General features: G+C 46.0%; 1 protein-coding gene across 1 annotated transcript in view; it reads left to right on the top strand.

Moving 5' to 3' along the window:
* Nucleotides 1-7,881, top strand: part of LOC119441645 (mannose-P-dolichol utilization defect 1 protein) — an 88,301-nt gene extending 80,420 nt beyond the window's left edge. The window contains exons 5-6 of the mRNA XM_037706247.2: nt 3,552-3,734; nt 4,704-7,881. Coding sequence (XP_037562175.1) covers nt 3,552-3,734; nt 4,704-4,757 — 237 coding nt within the window. The 3' untranslated portion in view covers nt 4,758-7,881. The remainder of the gene's footprint in view (nt 1-3,551; nt 3,735-4,703) is intronic.
* The last annotated feature ends 16,796 nt before the right edge of the window (nt 7,882-24,677 follow it).

The following is a 24,677-nucleotide window of genomic DNA, read 5'->3' as shown; positions in this document are numbered from 1 at the left end:
GGCTTAGAAAACCTCTATTTTCGGAGATATCGTAGACGGTGACTAGGTGGACGACACCAAGCTTTGATCACAGCTTCAGAGAACATGCAAAAGCACTTTCGGAGCTGATTAAGCTATGTCCAAACGGCGCAAGCAGCGTATATGGTGCTTGTTCTAAAAGCGGGGCTAAATATGTATTCCAAGCTATCCAAGCTTTCTGATTATGAATTCAGTCAGGATTAGTGTGTTTTGCTCTTTGTTCTTTATTCGGCAAATATTTTGAAGCAGTGGCTTGTCAGTTTCTGACTCAGTGAAGTTCCTCGGTGCGGCCACGATCTGATTATTTTCTGCCATTCGTTCGCGGGTGTGCTCAGTTCCTATAGATTTGTTCTTGCTGCGCACAAGGCTTGAAACGTAGGTGTTTTGTACATTGTAATACCTTGTAGCAAATATATATTACAGCTAGTAACTCGCTTACTCTTGTGGACCGTCACGAAACATTCAGCTTCGACTATTCGTGCGCCATAGGTGTAGTCCGTCATTTATTGTGCGTATACAGCGCGCATATATTCAAGTGTGCGCCCATTCACGTATTCTTGATACGTTGGCGATAGAGTGGGCGTAAGTTTTCCTGCCATTTGGGACAGATGTGTATAGATAACGTGCGCGAAACTTACTATGACAGGAAGCGGCGCTACTCCCTATGCTGTGTTTAAAGAGTGATACTCGCTCTTGCCGACGCTCTGGGGATGAAGCCCTTTCTTTGAAGGTTAACGATACAAGGCTGGCGGATGAGCAAATTTCTGTATTCTCGAGGAAAGCCGTAGATCACGAAGTGCCGGTAACACGTTCGGACAGTTGCAGCAGCGGTCCGCGAACTTGGCCACACAGATTCACTCTATTCCTTCTCATGCCAGTCACTATTTTTGCAGCCAACTACTGCACACGTCTTCAATCCACATGATTCAATCTAGCATGATTGGAGCACAGTGTGTTAGCGAAAACTCAGTTGCATTTCCGACAGCTGATCGCACAGAAGCAAGGTAGAAGCGGTAATGGTTTCGTATTCGTGCGCGGTCGCTTAGGAGAGGCATGGCGCGCCGCTGTGAGCGCCATCTCGTTTCTCTAAACCATACTTCTCCGCGAAAAGGGTCAATACGGACTACGATCGCTTGCCTATGTGGGCTTCGTATAGCCGTGCAACGCCGTTAAATTGTCATCACGGTGACGTTTGTTATGCGAGAGCAAGTCATCGTAGGAAAAATAACTGCGGCAGCAAAATAGGCGGGCAAAGTAAACGACCGGACCAACGCTGTTGTTTTCTTTGTCCCCGCTATTTTTCTCGCTCTGTTAATCGGCTACCGTGAGTTGCCAACTATCCCAAGCTCACTGTTTACTTGATAGCAAGTTATACGTTGTGTTTGTACTGGTTATGTGAAGCCTCTTGTGTGTCATATGTGCCTACGAGATGTCCAGCAGCAGAAAAGTCTAATTATAAATATATACTTGGTGTTTGCACTAACACAATCGCGAGGTATTTATACTCTATAGCACTCAATCCCAATCAGCTTCCGTTAGGCTCAACACGGCCTTGCGTGCTTATTATGCAGCGAGTTGCGTTCGCTGCTGGGGAGAAGGCTAAGCAATTATGTGGAAGTGAATTATTGTCCGAGTACAGTTTCGAACCTGGCCGATTCAAGCAGACTGTCGTATTTACCTTTTTGGGTGCAGGTGTGTAAGAAGCGGGAAGCGCCGATACTGAACGCTGTCGAAACGCTATCCTCTCCATCGCTGCAGATTGTGGCCGGTAGCACTCACCGACGCGTCTTTGGGTTATATCAGTGACGGAAACTGGCGCTAAGAACAGATATTAGATCTGCATCGGTAGGTATATGGCTTCATTGCCTCTATGGGATACCACTTCCTAATCGGGACGTGTGACCTAAAGCGAATAATTAGGTAACTAATATAAACTTGCTACCACCAAATGTCGTGCAAGTAACGTGTTCTGCCTCATCAAGCCATCCAGCTGATGCGACAGAAGACCCGCTATATGGTGGCCGTGGTGTTGTGCTGCCGAGGACGAGGTCGCTTGTTCGATTCCCTGCCACGGCAGGTCGCAAACCGATGGGATCGAAGTGGAAAAACATTTGCGTACCGTGCTTGGTGTGCGCTTCAAAGAACATTCCTGATGGTATACATGTTAAACTGAAATTCTCCACTACGGCGTCCTTCGTATAACGCACTGTGCAGCTTCTAGATGTTAAAGCCTACAATTGATCATGATGGTTCTCACTTGTGATTACGGTTATTGTTATTACTATTATTGTTATTATTATTATTCCTCAGAATTGTACTACCCGCCACAAGTGATTTCTCATAAGCTTGCATGGTTACGATAAACAAAGATCACAGCGCGTAGCGCACACACTGCGCCAGTAATGATGCGCCGCGGTGTCCTGTCGGTGGAGGTTATGGGACGTGGTTTCGCGTATCCGTGAAAGGGGAAGGGTGGCCTAATGGAGCGAGCCGCGAAGGGCTTTAGCCTGCCTTAGCTGCGACCGGAAAGGAGCGCTGGGAGGAGGCGGTGCTGTACAATATTACCTGTTGCTCGAAGAATGTGTTTGCGCGAGGAGGCCGGTTTGAAAGACGCGCGTTTATCTATTCTGTTATTTCTTTTTCTTTAATGGTGCGCTGCGGCCTTTTGGCCTCATCGCTGACGTGTGCGACGCAGCATCCCGGAGGCGGGCATGACAACTCTCGGTTTTGCCTACTTTTCGTTACACACGGTGATGTCTTTTTACAGCGAAGCTGTTAAGGGCTCATTCTTCGATGGTTGCGGCCGGATGTAAAAAAGAAAAAAAAAACCTCTTTGGCCGTATGCTGCATTCATTTAATATACCGGGCAGCATCGGTATACCCCGTATCAAGGTTTGTCGCGTATTTCTTGCTGAGTGCACGGGTTCTGCTTTGCCGACACTCCTTATGGTAAGTCAGATAATATGCGCGGTGTACACGCTGATACGCTCACGAAGTGCTGGTGGGATTCTTATTTTCTGGTCTGTTTTGGCAATGTAGCTTTCACTGTAGTTGAGGTAGCACAAAACGTCACGTCCGGTGGGTATGAGCTTGAGCCGCTCCAGTTGGCTGAGTTTATGAGCCTCGGAGAGCTCGGAGTTAGTGATATTGTGTGCAAAACTGATTGTAATTGTTCCTGATCGGTAGCTGTTTTTCTTTCGCTAGTCAGTACGAGTGTGGTACATCTATACCGAAATAAATATTCCTGCTCAAAATATACTCACCTCCGTTAAACTGTTTGATATTAGATTCGATACTTACTATTAGTATTCAATTCGTATTCGAAAAAGTTGATGATTTGCCAACCTCTAATTAATATTCTACTTCTTTAGGGCCTATTTAGCCGCCCTGGCTTTCCCATCTCATTTCCTTATCTTTCTACACTGACCTACGTGTTCTATATTTATCCGTATGTTCGTGAATCTTGTGTGGTGATGGTCGTTCTGAGGGTACATAGCGGGACTACTGTACATGCCCTGTGCGTTCCTGTTCAGCTGATGCAGGTGTGGAGCAACTACCGGCAAGGCCATACGGGCCAGCTGTCCCTGATCACGACGGCATTGCTCTTCCTGGGCGGCTTGGCGCGCATCTTCACCTCACTCACCGAGACTGGCGACCCGCTCATCGTGGTCACCTTCTGCCTGGCCACCTTAGCCAACTCGCTCATCTTTGGACAGGTGCGGTTTCCGTCCGCAGTGTCGTGATCTCGCACTTGTCGTTTTATTTATACACTTGTGCACGATATGTGCATAAGCAGCACTTTTATTTTTTAAAGTATTCTTTTCACTCTCCAAAAGAACATCGGCAGGAGTCCAAACCAAGTTTCAGAGCAAGAAAAGTTCCCACCACTTTTCAACATAGATTATGTGCTACAAAATTATTCCCAACAAGGTTTATGAAATGCCTCAATTGCTTTTGAAATCCTTGACGCATTGTCACAGTGCTCCTTTTGTTTGTCTTCATTAAGAAAAGGGGAAGACAAAGAAGTGGCACTAAATCAGTTTATACTGGCATTCTTTCATAACTATTTTCATTCGTTTCACTGAGCAAAGTGATCACTAAAGAAAATAATGAAGGCCAAACTTTACTTTTCTGAATTTCACGCCAAAACCTCAGCACTGAAAAGCGGCACTTTGATGTCGCAGATTTCAAGTCATTTTCTGATATTTGTGCCATTTGAGGGAAGGAAGTATTCTCGCCGTATTTCGAAGTGGTCCACTCATTTCGGAGACTCCCACTACAGTGCGCCTCATAATCAGAATGTGGTTTCGGCATGTAATAGTCCAGAATTTTTTAAGATTCGCAAAATGCTAGACTATTTCAGTCTCTGCATTCTTTAAAACGCAAGGTAGTTTTTCATTACTAATGAACACTTAGTAAGACTCAAGCAGTTGCTGTTGCAATGTCACAGCGACTCAGTGTGCAAACTTCAGGGCTGTGGCACCACCTGTCTTCTGTTCTTTTTTTTTCCCTGCCTTACCAAGCCTTCTCTCATGGTAAAAGAGAAAAGCTGTTGGAAAAGCGCAAATGGAAAACTGCAATTGGTAGATACAGCATAGTTTGATATTCTTTTTTAGTGTCTCCTTAAAGTTCATCCATGTTCAATTGCTACACCGCCATCTTTGACTCGCTTCTTTTGTGTGCAGGTTCTCTATTACTGGGAAGCCACCAACAAGCTGGTCAAAAAGAAGGCCAAGTAGCCTTCCCAGAGTGAAGCCAGGCGCATTGCGTGGGAGAATTCGAGAACCTGGACAGTGAAACGAGGATATTGGTGAAGGAAAAGCCACTTCAAGAGAAAAAGGAAGGATGGTCATCCTCGTTTCTCTTCATTGTCTCATCGCTGCTGTCCGAGTAGGCACAGCTGACAGCTGCTGTTCTTGTCTACCAGGTGGTGTACTTCATGCGAATACACTGCAGCATGGGATAAAGGCGTGGCGTGGTGTGGTCTTGCCACCAGTGGCAAAGCTGCACTGGCAGCTGTGCGTGGGAATGGAGTGACCAGGCTCGCATTGTCCTGCTCGAGGACGACACCTCGTTTCACTGCTCTCTTAGATGCTAAGGTTCTTTCACTTTATTATTGCTTAGTTCTTATTACACTTTACTTGTCTAGTTAAACTTTTTTGCGAGCCTATTGCCTACTAGAGGAGCGAGCTATCTTCTGTGACGTAGTCACAAGCTGCCCTGTATCTTTGTTATCATACCTGTTCATTTCCTCCTTTCCCTATTTGTACTATTTTTTGCTTGCTCCGTGCCAAAGCCACACTAGGTTAAGCACGAGCTGGTCAACAGTATGCAAAAGTTGTTTTGCTGCGCACTCTCGTGGCGCAGAATGTGTAAAATGTAAGAGAGGCACTTACTTGTGATGGAAGCGAAATAAATGTGTGATAACAGAATTCACAGTATAAAATGCTAACAAGATGTAACAGTAACACTGATGTGGTCTCCTTTGTTTAGGGGACATGATTTAGATGCCCATGTTAACATTCCATTTTATGGTGCTCATCAAAATTTCTGCCGACATCTCTCTGTGCCCTGACACTACTGCATTTGCTCCACTGCATCTTGGATGAATTTGAGGTGTCATGCATTCCTTTGTTTTTGCTTCATTTTGTGCTAACCTTTGGCATGCTTCATTCTGTGCTAACCCCAGTGACATGCTGCTTGCCTTGCCATGATATTCATTATTTTTCAGCCCCTATCCCGTACGAAGTTTGCATTCTTTATTGAAACCTTATAGTTTCGTATTCTACTTTTGCTGCCTTCTTCTTGTATCTGGTTGGCACCCACGGATTGCTTGAATGTGTGAATACATTGTGGAATTACTATTCCTCCTAGACATAATAGGACAGCCCAGCTGCTGGTGGATATTATCACAACATTAGCATTTAGTGAAACTTTTAAACAGTGGTAATGGGAGATCTCAACTGCTTACTTGGCAGGTTGTATGCCGTTAGCATAGAGGTTGGAGACTACTGATTGATACAATTTAAATGGCTACCATTATAACCTTAAGTGCTCCCTTTTCATGCCTTATCATTCATGAAAATTGACAGGAGCTGTTCATTACAAGAATGGTGTATGCAAAGAACAATTGAACCGAAATGACAATAAAGTATATGAATTATGCCAGAGCAAAATAAGACATCAATACTATGGGCAAAATAAGTGAGCTAATGCATGAATAATGTGCATACAATTGTTGGCATGTCCGATATGGAAGTCAATATATGACCTTCTCAAACTGCATCTTCGAACATGTCGCTGAAACCAAGTGGCGTAGCTGGCTGCAGCTGACAAGAGTGATATAATAGACTCTGCAGTGAAGGGTGCAGACTTTCCATAGCATTGTAATGAAGTACAAATGAAATATACGTCCGGAATGTTCACCCAAAGAGTGTTGCACTTCTCAAGGTTATTATTCTGTCCGGGTAACTGCGATCACTGTTAAGTGCACTTTGAACAACATACATCACAAGGTATTGATTTTTTGTTTAACACCACATGTACATGTAAATGTTCTGACAGAAAAGCAAAAGACGAATGATGTTAAAGGAACCGACTGACCATAATGTGTCTTGAGGTCCTGGTGCTAACAGTAAGAATGTGTGGCAATGATGAAAACAAGCATGCTTTTATTGATAGACACGGAATCTATATCAGCATATAATGTTGCACAAATTGACATGGGGTGATTGCACTCTAACATTGTCAGTGAATATATGTGCACTTCCTCAAATGTACATGCCTCAGCTGTTTTCAGATAGATCTTTTGTAGATTAAAAAAATTATTTGATGTTCTTATGGCTTTTGCGTGCTCAATTGTGTCACTGTAAAGAGCTGTTTGCTTCTGTTAACAATGGTACTGTCTCTGTACATGGGAATAGAGTGCAATTGTTAAACATGTTCTAATAACATAGTAACATATATGAATAATTTCTGTACTTGTGTGAGGCACTGTCTGAGCAATGTGAATATATAAGTGCCAAGAATATGTGATGCTGTGAAAGCATGTGAGCATTGCTGGTGCATCGTTTCATAAATTCCTGCAGATTTGCTGCCAAAACCGCTTGTGTTTGTTGGCACTATGCCTTTGTGGTGTGCCGTTGCCTTCACCATCAACTGTGATTGGTGCTGACGTCCATACACACTTACTATTTAGAATATTGAGACTGTGAAATCCTATCTGCAAAACTTCCTGAAACTTTCATAATTAACTGTCGTGGTTATCGATGCTTTAGAAAGTAAGCTTTCCAATGCACCACAAATGTGGACAACCTTGCAAATCGGTTGTCGGTCACTTTAAAGATTAAAGGTGCATGCAAGAACAGTTATTTGAAGGTAAGAGTATTTCACAGCGTGTGTAATGTTTAATTATTAAACACAAAATAGTCTTCGGTCCTGCGGGTATGTAGCTTTGTATGGCCATTTATTCTCAGTTTATCTTTGTGCAGTTTGCTTACATACTTTGCACAACCATGGCCTCTTTAACATTGCATAGAGTAACAAGAGACTGGAGTTAAGAACAGTGTGATGCAGGCAAAGTAAAGGAAAGAATGAAGTGAGCCTAGACTGCTTCTTCTTCAGTACTAGGACATTGCATCAGCTGCCAGGCACCTCAAGGAAAGTGCACTGTCCAAAAATATAGATGGAGAATAGTATACAAAACAATACATTGCAGCTGGTCTGAATGAGGCTATGGCATAGTACTGAATCCTACTATTGTGTCGTTTTTTTCATTGTATTGCTTTTTTTCCCTCCTTTCTTGTGTATGTTCTCTGACCTGTATGTTTTCGACTAATAACATTTTAAAACTGTTGAACTGTTTACTGTTGTCCCATGAGTTTCTTTGAGCTTGCTTGGCTCGGTTATTGCTGATATGCATGCAGTGGTACTTTCTATATGAAAATGTTACTGCAGCTATAGCGCATTCTTCACTGCCTATTTTATGTGATGCAACATTTTTTTTTTTTGATACCACCTATAGAGAAATTTGCATCATGCAAACTTCTGTAAGAAGTGCAAAATTGAGTATGCACAATGCCCGGCAATATGTTTATGATGATGAGTTCAATGAATTATTACCTTTCGGCAGGTTCTTATGCAGCCGTTATTGTAAGAAGGTTAAGCCCACCTACTAAGTCCCTTGTTTCGTCAAGCCTTGCAAATTAGGTAGTAGTGTCGAACAGGCTTTGGGGACAGGGGGCATCTGTCCATGATAGCAAATTTTATGAGCACAGTTCTAGCATCGCTTACTCACACTGCTGCTCTGAGGCACAGAGGTTCTCATCTTAAACTTTGTGGAGCAAAGTAAATGAACCGGTTCACTTTTCAAGTTGATCCAACAGGGACGAACAAGATCTATATGAATTGTCAATGTGTTTGCTGAAACTTCTGGTTCAATAACAGTCGAATTTACAAAAGTAGGTAAATTCAGAGTGTAATGTGTGTGAATGCATTACCTGTATGTCGCTTTGTGTCAAGACATAGGATCAAGACTATGGTGGAGAGAATTCATTGAGCATGATAGTTGTTACCAGAGTCATCTCCTGACCATACATGAGCATAGCATCCAGCCTTTGTTCCATCAAAAACAAACAAAATAATTGGGAGGAATACAATAATTCCCTCTGCAGTGCAGTGTGGATAGTATTATAAAAAGCAGCATAATAAATAAAGCATGCTCTTAAGACACCTTTGTGTACCAATACAGAATATAGAGTATTTCTGCAAAAATGTTGCATGATTAATCTAATATTCCCATCGAAACACTTTCTTGTGTCACTTCTGGCATGTGCGTATAAAAAAACAAACATTTCGCTTAAAATATCATTAACATGCAAACACTTCCGCGCAGCGTCAAGAATGTTCGTAAAGAAAAAAACTGGTGTCTATTTTGTGGAGATGATTGGCGACGTTAATGCGATTACCAATCTTTCTTATGACAGGTGTGTAATTGGCGATATCTTATGATGATTATTCTGGCAATTATTGTATCTTCATGCCATATCCCCATGCCATCTCTGAATCACAATATCCTATGGGTCTGCGCAGCCGTCAACAGCCATCCTCGTAACGAGGCTTGCATCCAGTAAGACCCATTGTGCACCTTTCACGAAATCGTCTCATACTACCGCTTCGAAAGGAGGTGGTTCTCTCCTCCTCTCCCAAAGCTAAATAAACCACAAACTAGCATGCTCACAATGCTACAAACCCGTACGTACCCCACTCCGCAGTCCCTTAGCAGGATATACCCACACTTCCCGCAGTCGTGCCCCAAATGCAGGGCCGATTCATGTTCTTTTGATCATATGCTCTGGCTGTGCGCAGCCATAGAAAACTCTATATTTGCCACAAAGGAACAGTGGGAGGAGTTTCTAAGAAGCGACCACCACTACATCCAGCTCCAGGCAGTCCAGAGGGCCAACGACATCGCAACGGGATTTCGTCTCCCGGTGCCATCGTGGGCGGAACCACCGACTTGACCAGGGAGCCTTCGGCTCCCCCTGGCCAATTTCTCGGGGCCAATAAAATTTCTTGTCACCGTCACCTCAGCAGACACACGAATTGGCAACCTCACTGCCAACCACAATGCCGAATGGTATCACAACAAAGTATATCTTGCACTGCACCCTAGTGCAGTATATCACTGCACCCTAGTTGAAAGTCCATAGCTACCCCCACTGTCCTAGTAATAGAACTTCGTTGCAATGGCTATTTATCAAGTGGCCATACTCGACGCGGAGGTGTCTGTTGCGGATGGAACGCTATTGTTTTAATATATTTATGGCTGCATAACCCTTGTGTCATAACCCTTGTGTTAACCCTTGTGAATAACCCTTGGCCGAATCATTTTGGGTATGGCCCCTAGAATAGGCACATACCAGTATTCCTTTCTGAACAAACTTCACCCCGACATCGATCCATTCTGCCCAGATTGTGGCACTGAATTTTGCTCATTAAATCACATGCTCTGGCAGTGCCCTGTGTTACAGGATTTTAACCAAGAAGAAGACTGGACGAAGGCCATCACAGATCCCAGACAAGACGTCCAACTCCTGGCTGTCCAGAGGGCCCGTGAACGAGCGGAGAGGCACGGCCTCTCTGTTCCGACATGGGACTAGCCAACGGCTAGCAGGCCCCCCTGCCTAGCTTCTCAGGACCTAAATAAAGTGTTTACTACTACTACTACCAATATTCCATATACAATGTCAAAGTTGTCTGCCTGGGCACATACCCAGTGAACCCATGTCTGCGTCAACACAGCAGTCGGCACACACCTATGGCCCAAGGTAGTAGACAAATTGGGTCACAAGGTACGTCAAAGAGGCTAGATACGGACAAACAAACATACCGCAACCTAGGTGAAGTTTCCAAAGAGTGCTAATCGCATTAAAGAAGCGATTTGATATTTTTCGAAGGATATACACACTTTAGTTTACGAGCATCATGTACAGGTGCCCACAATATAACTCGGAACGCCGGACCGGTGGCCTTTCGCCGGCGGAGCGCGCCGGCGAAAAAGTAGTGCCATAGTCTGCGCATGCGCGGTCTCCCTAGCAAGCTCGCCTCGCTCCCCAGTGCATCCAAATAGGTGTTGCCTTGCTCCAAAACAATAGCGTTGGGTGCCTTTTAGCGTTGTCACAGGCGGGCTGTGCGGATGCGGTCTCTACAACTCTGTGTGCGCGCGTGTGCACGCGATGGAGCATAAGCGCTCGTGCGTGTGCATTAATGGTCATCGGCGCCTCTTAAAACGAAATGCTTAACTGGCTCATTAGTTGCGGAATGTGACCATCATCGACAACACTTGCGGTAGCAAAAATCAGAAAGCGGCATACTACACCTCTGCCATTCAATAAAGCTTGTAAAAGTGAATTAAGCACCAAGAGGGTAAAATAAGAGTAATTCAAGAATCTCAAAGACTAATTAAAAGTAATTGGGGTAACTAACAAGAGCAAAACACAGACATCATACGACACTTTTATTAAAGCGTGCTAAAGTGAATGACTAAGAATAATTACGATTAATTAAAAGTAATTAAGGGTTGCGAACAGTAATAGAGACTACTTAACATAAATTCGAGACTCCGTGATAAGACTGGTCACGTCTAATTAGGATAAATTAAGAGTTACAAAGAGCAGTACATACTAATTAGGATCAATTAAAGACTAACAGCAAGTAAGGCAGCAATTACGACGAATTAATAGTTATTTAATAATTAAACCAACATAGGCAAACAGTCGCAGATGAAAGGATGTCAACACATTAAAGCTTTCGCCGTCAAAGTCGTCTTATCAGTCGTTATGATACCCCTTGAACGTGTTTTTTTCATACATATCTAACTCACACAGCTGAACAACGATTTGATTAGCAACATATCACCACACTGAACGAAAAATTGAATGTTTGCGCCAACCAACGCAGACACACGATCAAATGTTAGAGTACTCCCTACTAAAGCTGCAGCGTAGCGGTCACATTTCTTAAATAGCGCACTATGCGATGTTCATTATGATTGCGAGGCATTGAAGAGACCTTTATTATAGTGCCGCGTGCATAAAATTAGTTCCTGTGCATGCAATTGGCGTGTTGGAATACGCTGTGTGATGTCATTTTGAAAACTTTTATTACTGCATGCAGTCATCCTTGTTGGAGCCGTCGTGTTACAGTCGAAGTTCTGATCTTATTCCCAAGTAGTAAATGCGGCACGGAATATAATTGCACAAGGACTAAAAAAAAATTGTCGCAGTTTCACCCAAAAGGCGAAGCACCAATTGCGATAGCAAATTAGTAGAGAGCTATACGGAGTAACGATAGTAGTTTTATCAGCTGTATAAACTTGGACATGCAGCAGCACCAGCAACGCGCAGAACTGTTGTCGACGCCGCCGGTGTTCTGCCCGCGTTCGCACCGAACGCCCGCGGCGTTTATATATATATATATATATATATATATATATATATATATTATACGTATTTGGTGCCGCAGCTAGAGGTCGCCTCCCCTCCCTCCCTTCCGTCCCCCCACAGCCTTTCGCGCGATGGATGATGATGATGATAAAAATGTATTTATTGTAGGATGGCTCGAAGGCCTCTTATGTGGAATAGGAAGGGGAGAGGGAAGGAGAAATTAGAGCCGTCCTAGAAGCTGCGTGTCCTTGGCGAAACCCAAGAGTGAGTCCAGAATGGCCCTGTCGGAATCCGCCAAACCAGTTGCCGGCCTGATCCACTCCTCGTAGGACGACACTTGCACCGCCATCAGGTGGTGGTCCCGCTGCTTAGCGTAGCGCTGGCACTCCAAAAACAGATGGGCTGCGGATGGTCGCGTGGCCACGCCGCAGTCAGGACACCTGTGCGGCTCCTGGGGTGCTTCTTCGTTCTCAGAGGCTGTCGAGGGGCCAGGTTCCTGCGACGGAAGGGAGTCAGGAGAAGGGAAAGGAGGGCGTCTCTCCCTGCGTGGCCGGTACTGCCGCCACCGCTCCAGCACGTCCGGTGTGAGGGCGAAGCCGGAACGGAGCCTATGCAACAGCACCTGCCCCGACCTGGGAAGACCCGCGGGAAGTGGGTTTGGGTCTGGTGGGACACTCGCACGGAGTTCCCTCTTGCGTCGGTTGGCTGCTACTCTCAGAGCTCTGTCTGGGTCATACGGTGGTCCTTTTGTCGTGCTAGTTGTGCTGGTACTGAGGGTCTCTGAAGGATCCCGGGAGATGACGCGTTTCGAAAGAAGGGCGCGCGCCGCCTCATGAACTCTCTCATTTCCCTCGATGCCCTGGTGACCAGGGATCCAATGAAGTGTTGCAGTGACCGCGCGGACCTCGATCTGCACGCCTGAAGGCCTGCTTGACCAGAAGAACTTCTGATGAGGCTGTGTGGCGAGACTTGCAAGCATGCAGCGCATATTGGGAGTCTGTGTATATATTGATGTGTTTTGCATGCGTGTTGCTCGCGCGATGGATAAAGTTGCGTTTGTTCTCTATATATGGAAAGGAGGAAAGAGACGCTTAATTCTGCAGCCCTTCAGGGAGCACGGCGCAGAACGCGCGTTTGCTCTCCGACGTGCGTTCGCTCCCCGTGAAAGCGCGCGTCCCTCGCGCCCTTTCACTTGCACATACAGCGTCCGGAACGCGGCGATTTCATCGCCGTTTACGTCATACGGAACCTCACGGCGATGACGACGCCGACGGTAGAAATCTGCTTAGGAGTGTCCATATAATTGCTATCGCAATAATGCATCGCGCAACACGATAATCCGGTTGAAAAGTGCGCTACAGTGTTATTATAGGCGAGCCGTGGCGCTAGCCCACATGAAAGATAACCTATGAATTCATAGTTTCTTTAGGCGAAAGGATTAACTCAGACATGCAAGACATTAGGTATAATTAAATGTAGAGCATGGTGAACTCACTCGTCACCACTCAGGTATAAACGCTCATGGATGCCATCCACGCAAGCTATACAGAAAGCATGACCATACCTAAGAATGAGTGCAGATTCCGACGAGAATACGCCACAAGGATTACGCGTGCGTTTAGAGATAACGCTGTAGCCTAGAGGCCCCGATCCCCCCCAGGTGTGGTGCCGCAGCGCTAAGAGGGACAAACCGCAAGTTTTTTGACGCAAGGCAACGCCAATCTAGATGCACTAGGGAGAGGCTTGCTTGCTAGGGATACCACGCACGCGCAGACCAAGGCTGTATTTTTCCGCGGGTGTGCTCCGCCGACGAGCGGCCACCGGTCTGGCGTTCCGAGTTATTTTGTGGGCACCTGTACATGTAAACGTCCGATGGCGATCTGCAACGGCAACTCTAACGATGTCACCGACGCACTGCCAGGTCTTCAAGGACATAAACGACGAGCGGCCACCGGTCTGGCGTTCCGAGTTATTTTGTGGGCACCTGTACATGTAAACGTCCGATGGCGATCTGCAACGGCAACTCTAACGATGTCACCGACGCACTGCCAGGTCTTCAAGGACATAAAAATTACAAAGGGGTGGAAACCACGCCCACGTAATGTCGTCAGGAGCTTCCACTACGCTCGCGGCGTTTAGTGTCTGGTTGCTCAACGAGGACACACCAAGCAGGAAGGCGAGTCCGTGTCACGTGGTGCACAGCGAGGGACGCAACTAAAGAAAATGCAGCCGATTACGCGAAATTTACGACGTGTTTTCTGAGCTTTTTCTTTTTTATTTGTTGACTGACACCACCCGTATCCGTTTTCGTTTTGTCCTTGTCCTTATAGGACTGCATTATAGCAGATGTGGAACACAGCTAGCTCGACGGTATACGTTTGTTTACGCCCTCATGTTCGCAGCACCAAAAGAAGAAAAAGGTATATGATGAAACCATTGAAGAGGATTGTCCAAGTAAGCAGTGGCTTAGCCAGAATTTGTCGAGGGATCAAATACATGAATAATAACTGCATTGTCATTGCCAGTGCCATTGTATATTAGATGCTGCAATCGAATTATTAAACGCTACGCACTGTCACGTAAAATATGTTTTTTTATAACAGAATATATTCGTATGTCCCAAAAGTTGTGGCAGAAATAATTGATATCAATGCTTCCGCGTTATTTTTTTGTCTATTTAATAAGTAAAGAAAGTATCACACGAACTTTAGAACTATATCAGTTCGAAACCAGCAAAGCAGGGCATGCAGCTGATATTAAAAACGTAAAGGCCATATAAAGAACAAGTTGAGGACAATTATTTTGATGAATCTTTGTCATTCAAGAACCTTGTTCACATTTTTGTACACGTGCAACGGCCAGGGAAAAAAACCTCAATGACGCTGTCCTTCGTTGCAATAAATTGCGCAGGAGCAGCTGTTGCCGGTCGTGTATTGTAATTACACCGATATTATAGTCGCAACAGTGAGTACATATAAAAAGCCGGAGTTCTGCAATATATACATTACAAATGCGAAGATAGAATGGAATATACAAATGCGAAGATAAAACTTGATAAAGGTAAGAAAAGTGCCGCTGGAAACAAAGTTCACTGCTGGTATATATACCAAAAAGCTCGCAACAAGATATCTAAATATACGTATAAGTCTCCAATAAATCTACTTATTTAAGCAAACGTCACTGTATATAATGCGTCAAGCAAAACAAACATGTTGCGCTGTCACAGATGGTAAACTTTACGCTTAGAAAGACAAAGGATCCAGGCAAGAACAAAACTACGATCGCAGAAATCGTGATATGTACTTGGGTCATGCTGCGGTCGCGACAGCACAATATGGGTACAATAATAGAGGAATAATGCAGAAATCAGTACGAAGATGTGTAATTTAACTGCCTGCAGAGCGGCAACCAATATTCTACACCAAAAATTAAAGGAGGGTATTGCTTCGGTTCAAAAAATAAGTAAAATCAGGTAGCTATAAAGGAAAGAAAAGGCTAAACGAAAGCCACAGATGATGCGGCAAGTTGAGTACCCTATCTCCTAGTGTGTTTGTTGGGAAACGCCGCGTTCAATGAGCAAGGTCAATCAAAATTGGTTATTGATGTCCTCGTAATCTTGATCATGATGCTAACTGTTAGAATAAACGGCGAAAATTTCTGCAGTTTTAAAATCTAATGAACAGTCATACGTTTTCATAATTACGAATTTATGTACCTGAAGGAACAGAGCTTTTTACTTGCATTGATCTTTTCTGCTTCTCTATCTAAAGGACAATTACTTCACTCGGCGGGGAAGTTTAGCGAAGCGGTCAATGACTTCGGACACGTTGATGCCGACGTCTCTGTGGGCGTATAGAAGCGCCAGCCTAACCATGCGTTCCGCAGACATTCTAGAGCGCAAGTAGTTTTTTAGTAATCTCATGTTAAAAAATATTCTCTCTGCGCTGGCAGTGGTCACTGGAAGGGTGACTAGAATCTGCAGCAGTTTGTACACATTTACATAGAACCTGCCGTCGCAATGAGAGAGGGCATTTATTCAGGTACTAAAACACCAAAACACTCCCTCGACGTCGTTGGCATCTTTGTTTAGGTACCTTGTACAAACAGTAAGGTGTTCGATTACATCAATATCGGTCGTTTCGTCAGCAAATAGGGAGAAGCAGCCTGCGGCGTTTACTTTTGCATCTAGGCTTTCTTTGATAATTTCACCACAACTTTCTATATTTGGTTTTGTACATCTGGGCTTAAATACGAGGCATTTCTGGGGCAACTTTCCAAATGGTTCTTCAGATATGCATCTCCACAATTAGCTTGCATGCAAAGAAGCGCTCTGAAAATACCACTATTTTCAGGGGTGTCGTTGCTTAAATCCATAGGACCACTGTCCCTATGACCACGGCGTGCCAGACCTTGTCGCCCGAAAAAATGAACTGCTTCAATAACAGGCCGTTAACTTTCTTCTGTTTTCTCTTATTTTACTTTGCCTGCCCTGGTCCAGCTGATCGATCACATTGGGCGCACTTCCTGAAAATTCTCGGAGAAAATTATCAGCCACAAGCTGACAGTCACTGTGACATTTAGTATTTTTGTGTGTGTGGAAGATTCCGAGCGCGTGCTTCCATTTATGGAACGGCTTGGACACGAGGGCTCCAATGCGCGCATGCAGGCCCAAGTTTAAAAGGACATTAAACCCATAAAGTTCCAGAATTGAAAATCTAAATCACGCCTTTGGAAATGTCATTGCACCTTTCGCGTGAAAAGTTTATGAGAACTTTATACCCATAAAGTTTCGAAATTGAAATTCATGCGCTCCGTAGATTCCGCAGCCGCTGCGAGATGCCACAGCGCACCCGCTCGCTATCGAAAATTCCTTGAAAGTTTGTGCTCGGATGGGGCTCCTTGCGTTAAATCCAGCCCGAGCTCGCATTGTATGTAGCGAACAGTCTTTTCAAGCGTCAAAAATACATTGTAGACAAAATCCAGAATGATTTCCGGCGCCGGTGCATGCCAGCACGAAAAAAATTCAGGGGCGGGTGGGCGTAGCCAGGGGGTGAGGGGCTGAAACCCCATCGGCTCCCCCCCCCCCCCCCCCCCCCCCCCCCCCGTCCCTCCTGGCTACGCCCCTGCTGCTGACGTAGATAAAGATGTTTGATGATGGCGGCAGAAGTTATCGTCAACACGTTCTGGTAGACGACCGCATGATAATGTGACGACGATGGAGATGACGGTGTGACGCGTCGGCAGCATGATGATAACACAATTTCGATACGCGACGTGACGGTGGCATGATAACAGAATGACAACAGCGTAGCGACAATGACATGACAACGGCTGCGCACCTGCAGCTCCTTCTCAACTCGCTTACTTCACGTAGGGCCGGATACTCCTTCGACTATTCGCGTTAGAATCATTCAGGTACTGTACACTGTGGGAGTCGGTCCAAGCGAAACTGCAGTGAGTCGGCAAGACGAAATAGCGCATCTCGACAAGCGACGCGCAGCGGATTGCGCCGACAATAAAGTTGTCTGTCTGTCCGTCCGTCTGTCTTTGTCTCTGTCTATCTGTCTGTCTCTGTCTGTCTGTCTGCACTTTATTTTTCTGTTTGCGAAACTATGAAGCTTATCGCAAATTTATTCATCGGAGACAATTAATCCCATATTTTAATAGAAAAAACAACAGCTAATACGCTCTAGGCTTTCCTTGGCTTCACTGTATATGTTTACAATCCGCGGCCGTGTATATAGCGGAAAATCGAGAAGGCATGTGTTGGACGGCTGGTCAAACGCCCTCGAGCTAGTACACGACAACATCCGTCGTACGGTTTACAACCGCCTTTAGTGGCATCTTACCACGAAATAATGACAGCAAGCTTGAACTGAAGAGTGAAGTTATGCAGGCACTCCACTCTGCGTATGACTGCGAACAGGTTTGGCATACGTATATGAAATGACTTAGAACAGTGGTCCTTTTAATTGGGAAATATAAGTATTAGGATGTTGGGGAACAGAAATAACAAAGAAACGCATGACATGACAAAAATATATATTTTCGTTTTGGTGGTGATACCTTCGCTAAGCACAGGCTCAGTGAGAAAACCTGCCGAATGTTTGCAGAAAGGGTCAGTGTCATACTCCGCGAAATTGACATATAACTATAAAAGAGAAAAATTGCTAAAAGGCTGCTTAGTCGGGTAAGCATTGCTGTGCTTGAGATATGGGTGTAATAATGAATAAAGTGAATGATAAATAAATCAATAAATTGGTTAAGGATCATCCCATACGAGTGCATGCGCACAATAATCTCGAGATACGGCAGTTGTCGGCAGATGTGCGTGTTTGTGTGAGAGAGGGAGAGAGAGCTCATGTGAGAGAGCTCATGCAAATAGCCAAACCGAAGTTTGGGAGTTTAACGAGAGTTCAGCAGAGAACTAATCTGTGGCGCCCTTGTTCGTAAGAGCACACGCCAGCCAATCATCATCTCCCATATACCTTTAGAGATAGTGGTTGGCTAAAGGCAAACAGTTACGAACAAAAAGCTTTGTGAATTCGGTACTTGTATTTTTTTCTTGTATTTAGATGCGAGAGCATCTTATGCTCGGGGCAGTGTCCGTTCTGCGGCGTCCGCACCCATACTGCGCATGCGCAACTCTTTCTCATTCTCCTCTCCTACGCAGGTGTGCGCTCTCCTCTCCCTCTCTCCGCCACAGGTGCGGCGCAGCAAATCATGGCATATAACTCTATCTCTCTCTAAGGGTACACCGGTAGGCGGCGCAAGTGTCGCGGCGCAGTATAAAGCGCGCGTTCGCTGTGCTTCCGTCATTCTCTCTCTGTGCAACGATGTGCGAAACGCCATTAACAACGTCAACGTCGGCGCTAGTTGCAGCGGCAGCGCCACCGCCGCGGAGCAGAGGAAAGCTCGGGAAGCCGAACGTAAACGTCAGCGTCGGCTACGGACCCCGAACTTCGGGCCAGGGAAGCCGAACGTAAACGTCAACGTCGGCAGGAAGCTTCTACGGAAGCAACACGAGCTCGGCACGCCGAAGTGAAACGTCAGCGATATCAAGACCCATTGACGCTACACTTCACCGACCACAAAGCCATCGTCTTCAAGATACTGCGCGCACCGACGCTAGGAATCACGTACGATCTCTAAATAAAGGCGCAGCAACCCCGTACAAACGTCTCTCCTCTCAATACATTCTCTCACTCTAACTTTCATTGGGTTGTGTTACCAAGTGAAACGAAATGGAAACTCGAAGCGCACCCCCTGCGATGTTTTCGCATCCCACCATGGTTGCCCGTAGGGTGAGATGATGTAATTTCTTTAACGAAAATATGCATCACATGAGAATAACTAATTGCGAGTACATGGGTTCATGCTAGCAAACTTAGGGCCATCTTTGAAATGTGAAATGTGTGACCTATGCGTGCTATATGTCAGATTGCAGTGACACGATGATTGTGTCTAAGCTAAAGAGAAAGAGCAGCTGGGCACGGCATTGACAAAACTTCTGTAAGTGTCGTTCGCTATTTATCGCTGCGCTTGTCTCGTTATCATGCCAGTCGCCATCATGAGTGGCGGACGCCCTAACGCCTGCCTACTGTGTATATACATGGGGCCTGATCCATATCAAACACGTCAATGCTCGTGTCAGCCAGCCGGACGGCCACCTTGAGTGCCGTTTTTCGATAGAGGCGACGCGCTGACTTGTGTGCTGAACGACAAAGCATCAGCTTTCAGCTGTTGCTCTGGCTCTCAGTTCATTTACTGCGGCAACAGCAGGTTGTAACAGTGGACGCCGCAATCTCCTTTACAGCAACTCCTCGATGCACACAACGTCGTCTGCCTGCGAAGTACACCCGTGATCAAAAATATGTGGACTAGGGTGCTTTGCGTAAAAAAATATAAAAATGAAATAATATTTTGTCAACTCATGCTGATAACCTGAAACGGACGAACGCACTGCGATTTTTTTTTAAATGCCGAGTCCGACCTGCCGTCTTCAGTTTCAGTCACATACCAACGCAGCAAATAAATTCAGTTTTCTCGCGGAACCCCTGGTCCACATACTCTCCGCGTTCGCGTTGAAGTATATAAGGCCCCACAAAGATCGCCAAACGGGAATGTTGCGCGACAGCTAAATAAAACGACGTTTCGAACAGTTGTGTCGTCACGTGCTTTTTCTCTCCGGAACAGCGCAGTGGCCACTAGCCGTCGGCGCAAGGCACCCAGCAACTATACCTGTACGAGATCGTAAGTCATCGCCTACATTCTGGGAACACTTTTTTTTCTGTTGCTTTGCATACTGGTCTTGCCGGCCAGTCATATCGTGCTCATTTGGCATGGGCGATCTCCGAGACGGCATCTCATTATTACGGACACTTGTGGCTTGTTACGTGCGTTAGATGCCATGAATCTAGGTACAAGTGAGGTGCCTGAAATGCGTTGTTATACATCCGGAAAACAGACACAGAAATGAAAATTCTGTGTTTCCGACCGCCGCACTTTGAGCAAAAGCGCGTCGTGGAAGCGTCAATGTACCCCTCACGACACATTTTAATCTGTTATACGGGAAAGGTGGTGCTGTGACGACGTGGAAGGCTGGCAGATCACTAACCATGATGTGACGTTTACGCCAAAGAACTGTTTGTATACTAGCCTGACACTCATCCTGATCCCAGGTTGCCCATCGCTGTGCTTGAGGGACAACACTTTGGGACATATAGGACGGCAATGCAGGACGCCATGCTTCACCAAACGCCATCGCTATGGACATCTCCCGACATCATGCGTCTGCTGCTGTGCAGACAAGCTACGTGGTGGCCGTTCTCTGCAGAGGGCGAGACCATCACAGGACCAGCACGGAGACGTCAGTGAAGCCGTGGATGCCTCTAGTGGGGCACCTGTAATTAGGAGAGGAAATTAATATGCACGATATTCACTAATAACCAAACCAAATGAATGCTGCTCATCAAGGACATCCACTATAGAAGCCACCGCACCGAGCTCCGATGACGGGCTGTCTCCGAAATTATCAGAATCAACGCGTTTTCTTGAGCGATCCCCATCCATTGATGGCAATATAACAGCAGATACACCGAAGAAATATCGAGCACCTACTGATGTGGTTGACGCTAACGGGATGAAGTAAAGAAACCTAGGAGCGGCAAAGACGAAGAAGCCGCCCTTCGGTTGACTTCGGCTTCTGGGCGATTCACCATCGCTGCTCTTGGCCACGCACCACGACGCGTCTCCCTGGAAGGATGGGCATCGATCGTGAATGCGTTCGAGAACGACTGTGCTACATCTGTCTCACAGTTCCGCATCCTGAACACACATGCGTATATCCGCGCACAGAGTCAAATAAGTTCTTGCGAGAGTTAGTAATCGTGCAATGCGAGACTCGGCTCGACTGATCTAGCCGACTGCAGAGCCTCACCATAAGCTGCTCACGTAACTTGCTTAATTGTTACGCTGAGTTCCTCACTTTCTTTTTTCCCCGAGCTAATAAAGAAGATACCGACGGATAAATATATATATCGTACATAAACGGCATGCCGCTTATGGCGTTGCAACCACGGATGGCGGATCAAGCGGCGGACCTGATTGCATTTCTCGCGTCTAGTACATATGATGGCCCTTCGGTAATGGCCCCACGAAGCGCGCTTTATAGGTACGCAAGTTGCGTATATGCACCGACGAGGTCGGGGGCCATATAGATCCTCGCATGAGGGGCGCGGTATTACGCCCGCCAGAACCGACGACGTCGGGCTTTCCTCGACGGATGCACGCGCCTTGTACGCGCGCGCGCACACGCACGCACGCACAGCGCATGCGCACGCAATCCGCGGGTCGGGGAAGATCCGCGCGCGCCGACGGGCCATCGCGTTAGCGGTGATTAAGCGAGCCGCGTTGCAATTAGAGTCGTGCGCGCAACGCGGGAAGTAGAGAAGCCACGACTCCACGGAGAATGTTAATGGCTGGGCGCGGCGCCCGGTTCGCCTAATGAAGCGAGCGGTCTCTGTCTGATGGGTCTATTAGGAACGGGAACACGCCGGGTTGCGTTTTACGCTTTTTTTTTCTTTTTTTCACTCGGCTGCTCGAATCACGTGTATGTACGCGACGCTTCTGTGTAGGGGCACAGATTCTGGATGCGTCGGCTTGAGGCGAGACGTAGTCACGTGTGCCTGTGTTGATGTTCCTGGTCGTCTCCGGGCTGAGCAGCTTCAGTATATGAACGAAACGTGCGCTTTCCTTATTGCTCGTGTTGCCGTCACGGTGGCTGAGCGAGTGTGGTGTTCTGCTATACTGCACACGAGGTCCTGGGTTATAGATTCCCTGACACGGCGGTGCCGTGTTCCAGTGAGAGCAGAATTCGGTGAACGCCTGTGTATACCGACATTTCACAGAATGGGGAATCATCCCGGCATGTCGATGCCTGTTCGAAGCTCTCTACTGTTTCTCATGCGTAGTTCAAGTGCAGCTTTACGGAGTACAAGATCCTATCACTTAATTCTTGGTTGGGGGCAACGCAAGCGGCGTAGATGAAGGAAGCTACACTCCATCTCGCAAGTCGCTTGCAGCACTGTAAAAGCTGCAGAACTCCTTAGCCAATCGGAAGGCCGAGTGCCCCTCAAAATGTATTCATCCGCGCCGTGTCGTCCGCTCACCGTCACTGTAATTCGCGGTATATAGGAAGTGCATGCGCAAATGTCCTAACACGTCACGCATCACTGTAATGTATGACGTACCAACCAAAAATAGAGCTCTCTAATCCCGCCAATATTCAGACAGTTCGCCCGGAACTACCTTCCGCTACGCATCGTTATTGCCTGTTTACGCTTCGTGCCTTCGGTAGTGCTGCAAATGACTTGAGAGATGGAGTTTACACAAATACGGCGTTGCCCTTGCGCTGCCCCCAAACATGAATCTAAGCCTACTTGCCTACTTCATTGCTACTTTGCACTTAATTCTCTTGTCACCTTGATTTCGAAGACATCGTCAAAACCCCGTGAGAGTTCCGTTTGGTCTTTGCGCTCATAAATGCTTGCCGTGATTGTGAGCGCGGTGGCTTATAGTTAGGTCAACTCTAGCGGATGCACTCTCTCCCAGGTGGAGAAGTTAGTAATATTTTTGAGATCAATGTATGATGCAGGACTGTTTCGTACGCTTTGAGTGGAACTGAACCAGGCGCGGATTCATGGGTGTTCAGAATGTTTTAAAAACTTCCATCTTTTCAAATGTCCACTTTGTTCGTCAAAGGGCTTTCAATTTTCCGTTGGATATGACATATCTGCCTCACTGGTTACGTGCTACTCAATCGTGTTGCATTATAACGATTTCGGAAGGCCCTCGGGTGCGCGGTTTTTGATAAAAGTCATATATGTAAATGTGTTGCCCAGCTCGCCTTTCTTTTTCTTCTTCTTCTGCTTCTTTCCCTTTTTTTTCTGACGCTATAGTTTGCTCTTAAGCATCGAAATTGCTTCTTCATGTGCAGTTCAGAGGAAAGGCAAATTAGGCTCAAATATGTCCATCCTTTTAAATATCCCCTTCCCGCAAAACGACGTACACATTCGTATTGGCAAAATAACAATAAATAAATTCTTGGGTTTTAGGTGCCAAAACCACGATATGATATTGGGAATGCTATTGTGGGGGACTTGGTATAATTTTTGACCCCCAGGGCTTGTTTAACGGGCGCCTAAATCAAGGCACACGAGCATCTGTGCATCTCGCTACCATCGAAATGCAGCAGCCGTGGTCGGGAATCGAAGCCGTGACCTTCTGTTTAGCAGCGCTTGTGTAGCGACCTTTTCTTTGTCAATTCTGTCCAGTGGTGGGGAAAAAAGGCATGAATATTTATACGCTGATAATTTGAAGCCCGCGCAATGTTTCTATATCACTTGGAATGTGCTGCACGTTGCTACAAATGACCACTTTGCTGAAGTTACTAACATGCTTGATGGCTTGTACGACGTGCCGCTTACCGTCAGAAATGATGACAAATATTGTTTTTCTTGTTTTTTTTTCTGTCTTTTTTTCTGGCAGCGCTTGGTGCCAATAATTAACTTGTCCATGTACTTCGAGCTGGTGGAAAAAAAATGTTTTTACGAAAGACCGCACCACGACTGACAGCAGAATAAATATATATTTAATTACAATCGCTAAGGTGTACAAGACATCATCCTATCACCTTGAGTTTCATGCAACTTTGTCCAGTGTCCTGGAATAAAATTTTGTACCTTTGACGCGTTCACTGACAGTCCATCGTAATTCGTCGCCGAAGGAGGTATGGAGATGGGGCACATACTTTTGAAAACCGGACACATCGCCTATGAAACGGTACGCTTTATTAAAGCGAAACTTTCTTGCAAAACCTTACCAGCCTTTGTCGACCGCTGCTGCTGCCTTGCCGAGGAGCTCAAACACACTCACATAACGGATCGGCTTATATGGAACCCCATCTGTGCTACCCGTCGGTGGCCGTCTCTGTTCTCTATAGCTTGCAGTGAAACAATACTCGGTGTACCCAAATATCCTCACTGCAACAAACACGCATCTTCACGCGCACACTTCCTATTCTTTCTTTCCCGTGGTCTGGTTCTCTCCGAGTAAAGCGGACCAATCCCAGAGACTTTGTAATTTGCGGTTTCATGGGTCTTGGGGGCGAGGGCCTTAACGTCTTGCCGTCTTCACTGGCGGGCTGGTACTCGC

Source organism: Dermacentor silvarum, chromosome 2, assembly GCF_013339745.2.
Source record: "Dermacentor silvarum isolate Dsil-2018 chromosome 2, BIME_Dsil_1.4, whole genome shotgun sequence".
Lineage (NCBI taxonomy): Eukaryota > Metazoa > Arthropoda > Arachnida > Ixodida > Ixodidae > Dermacentor > Dermacentor silvarum.
This window is presented reverse-complemented; position numbering and strand designations above follow the sequence as displayed.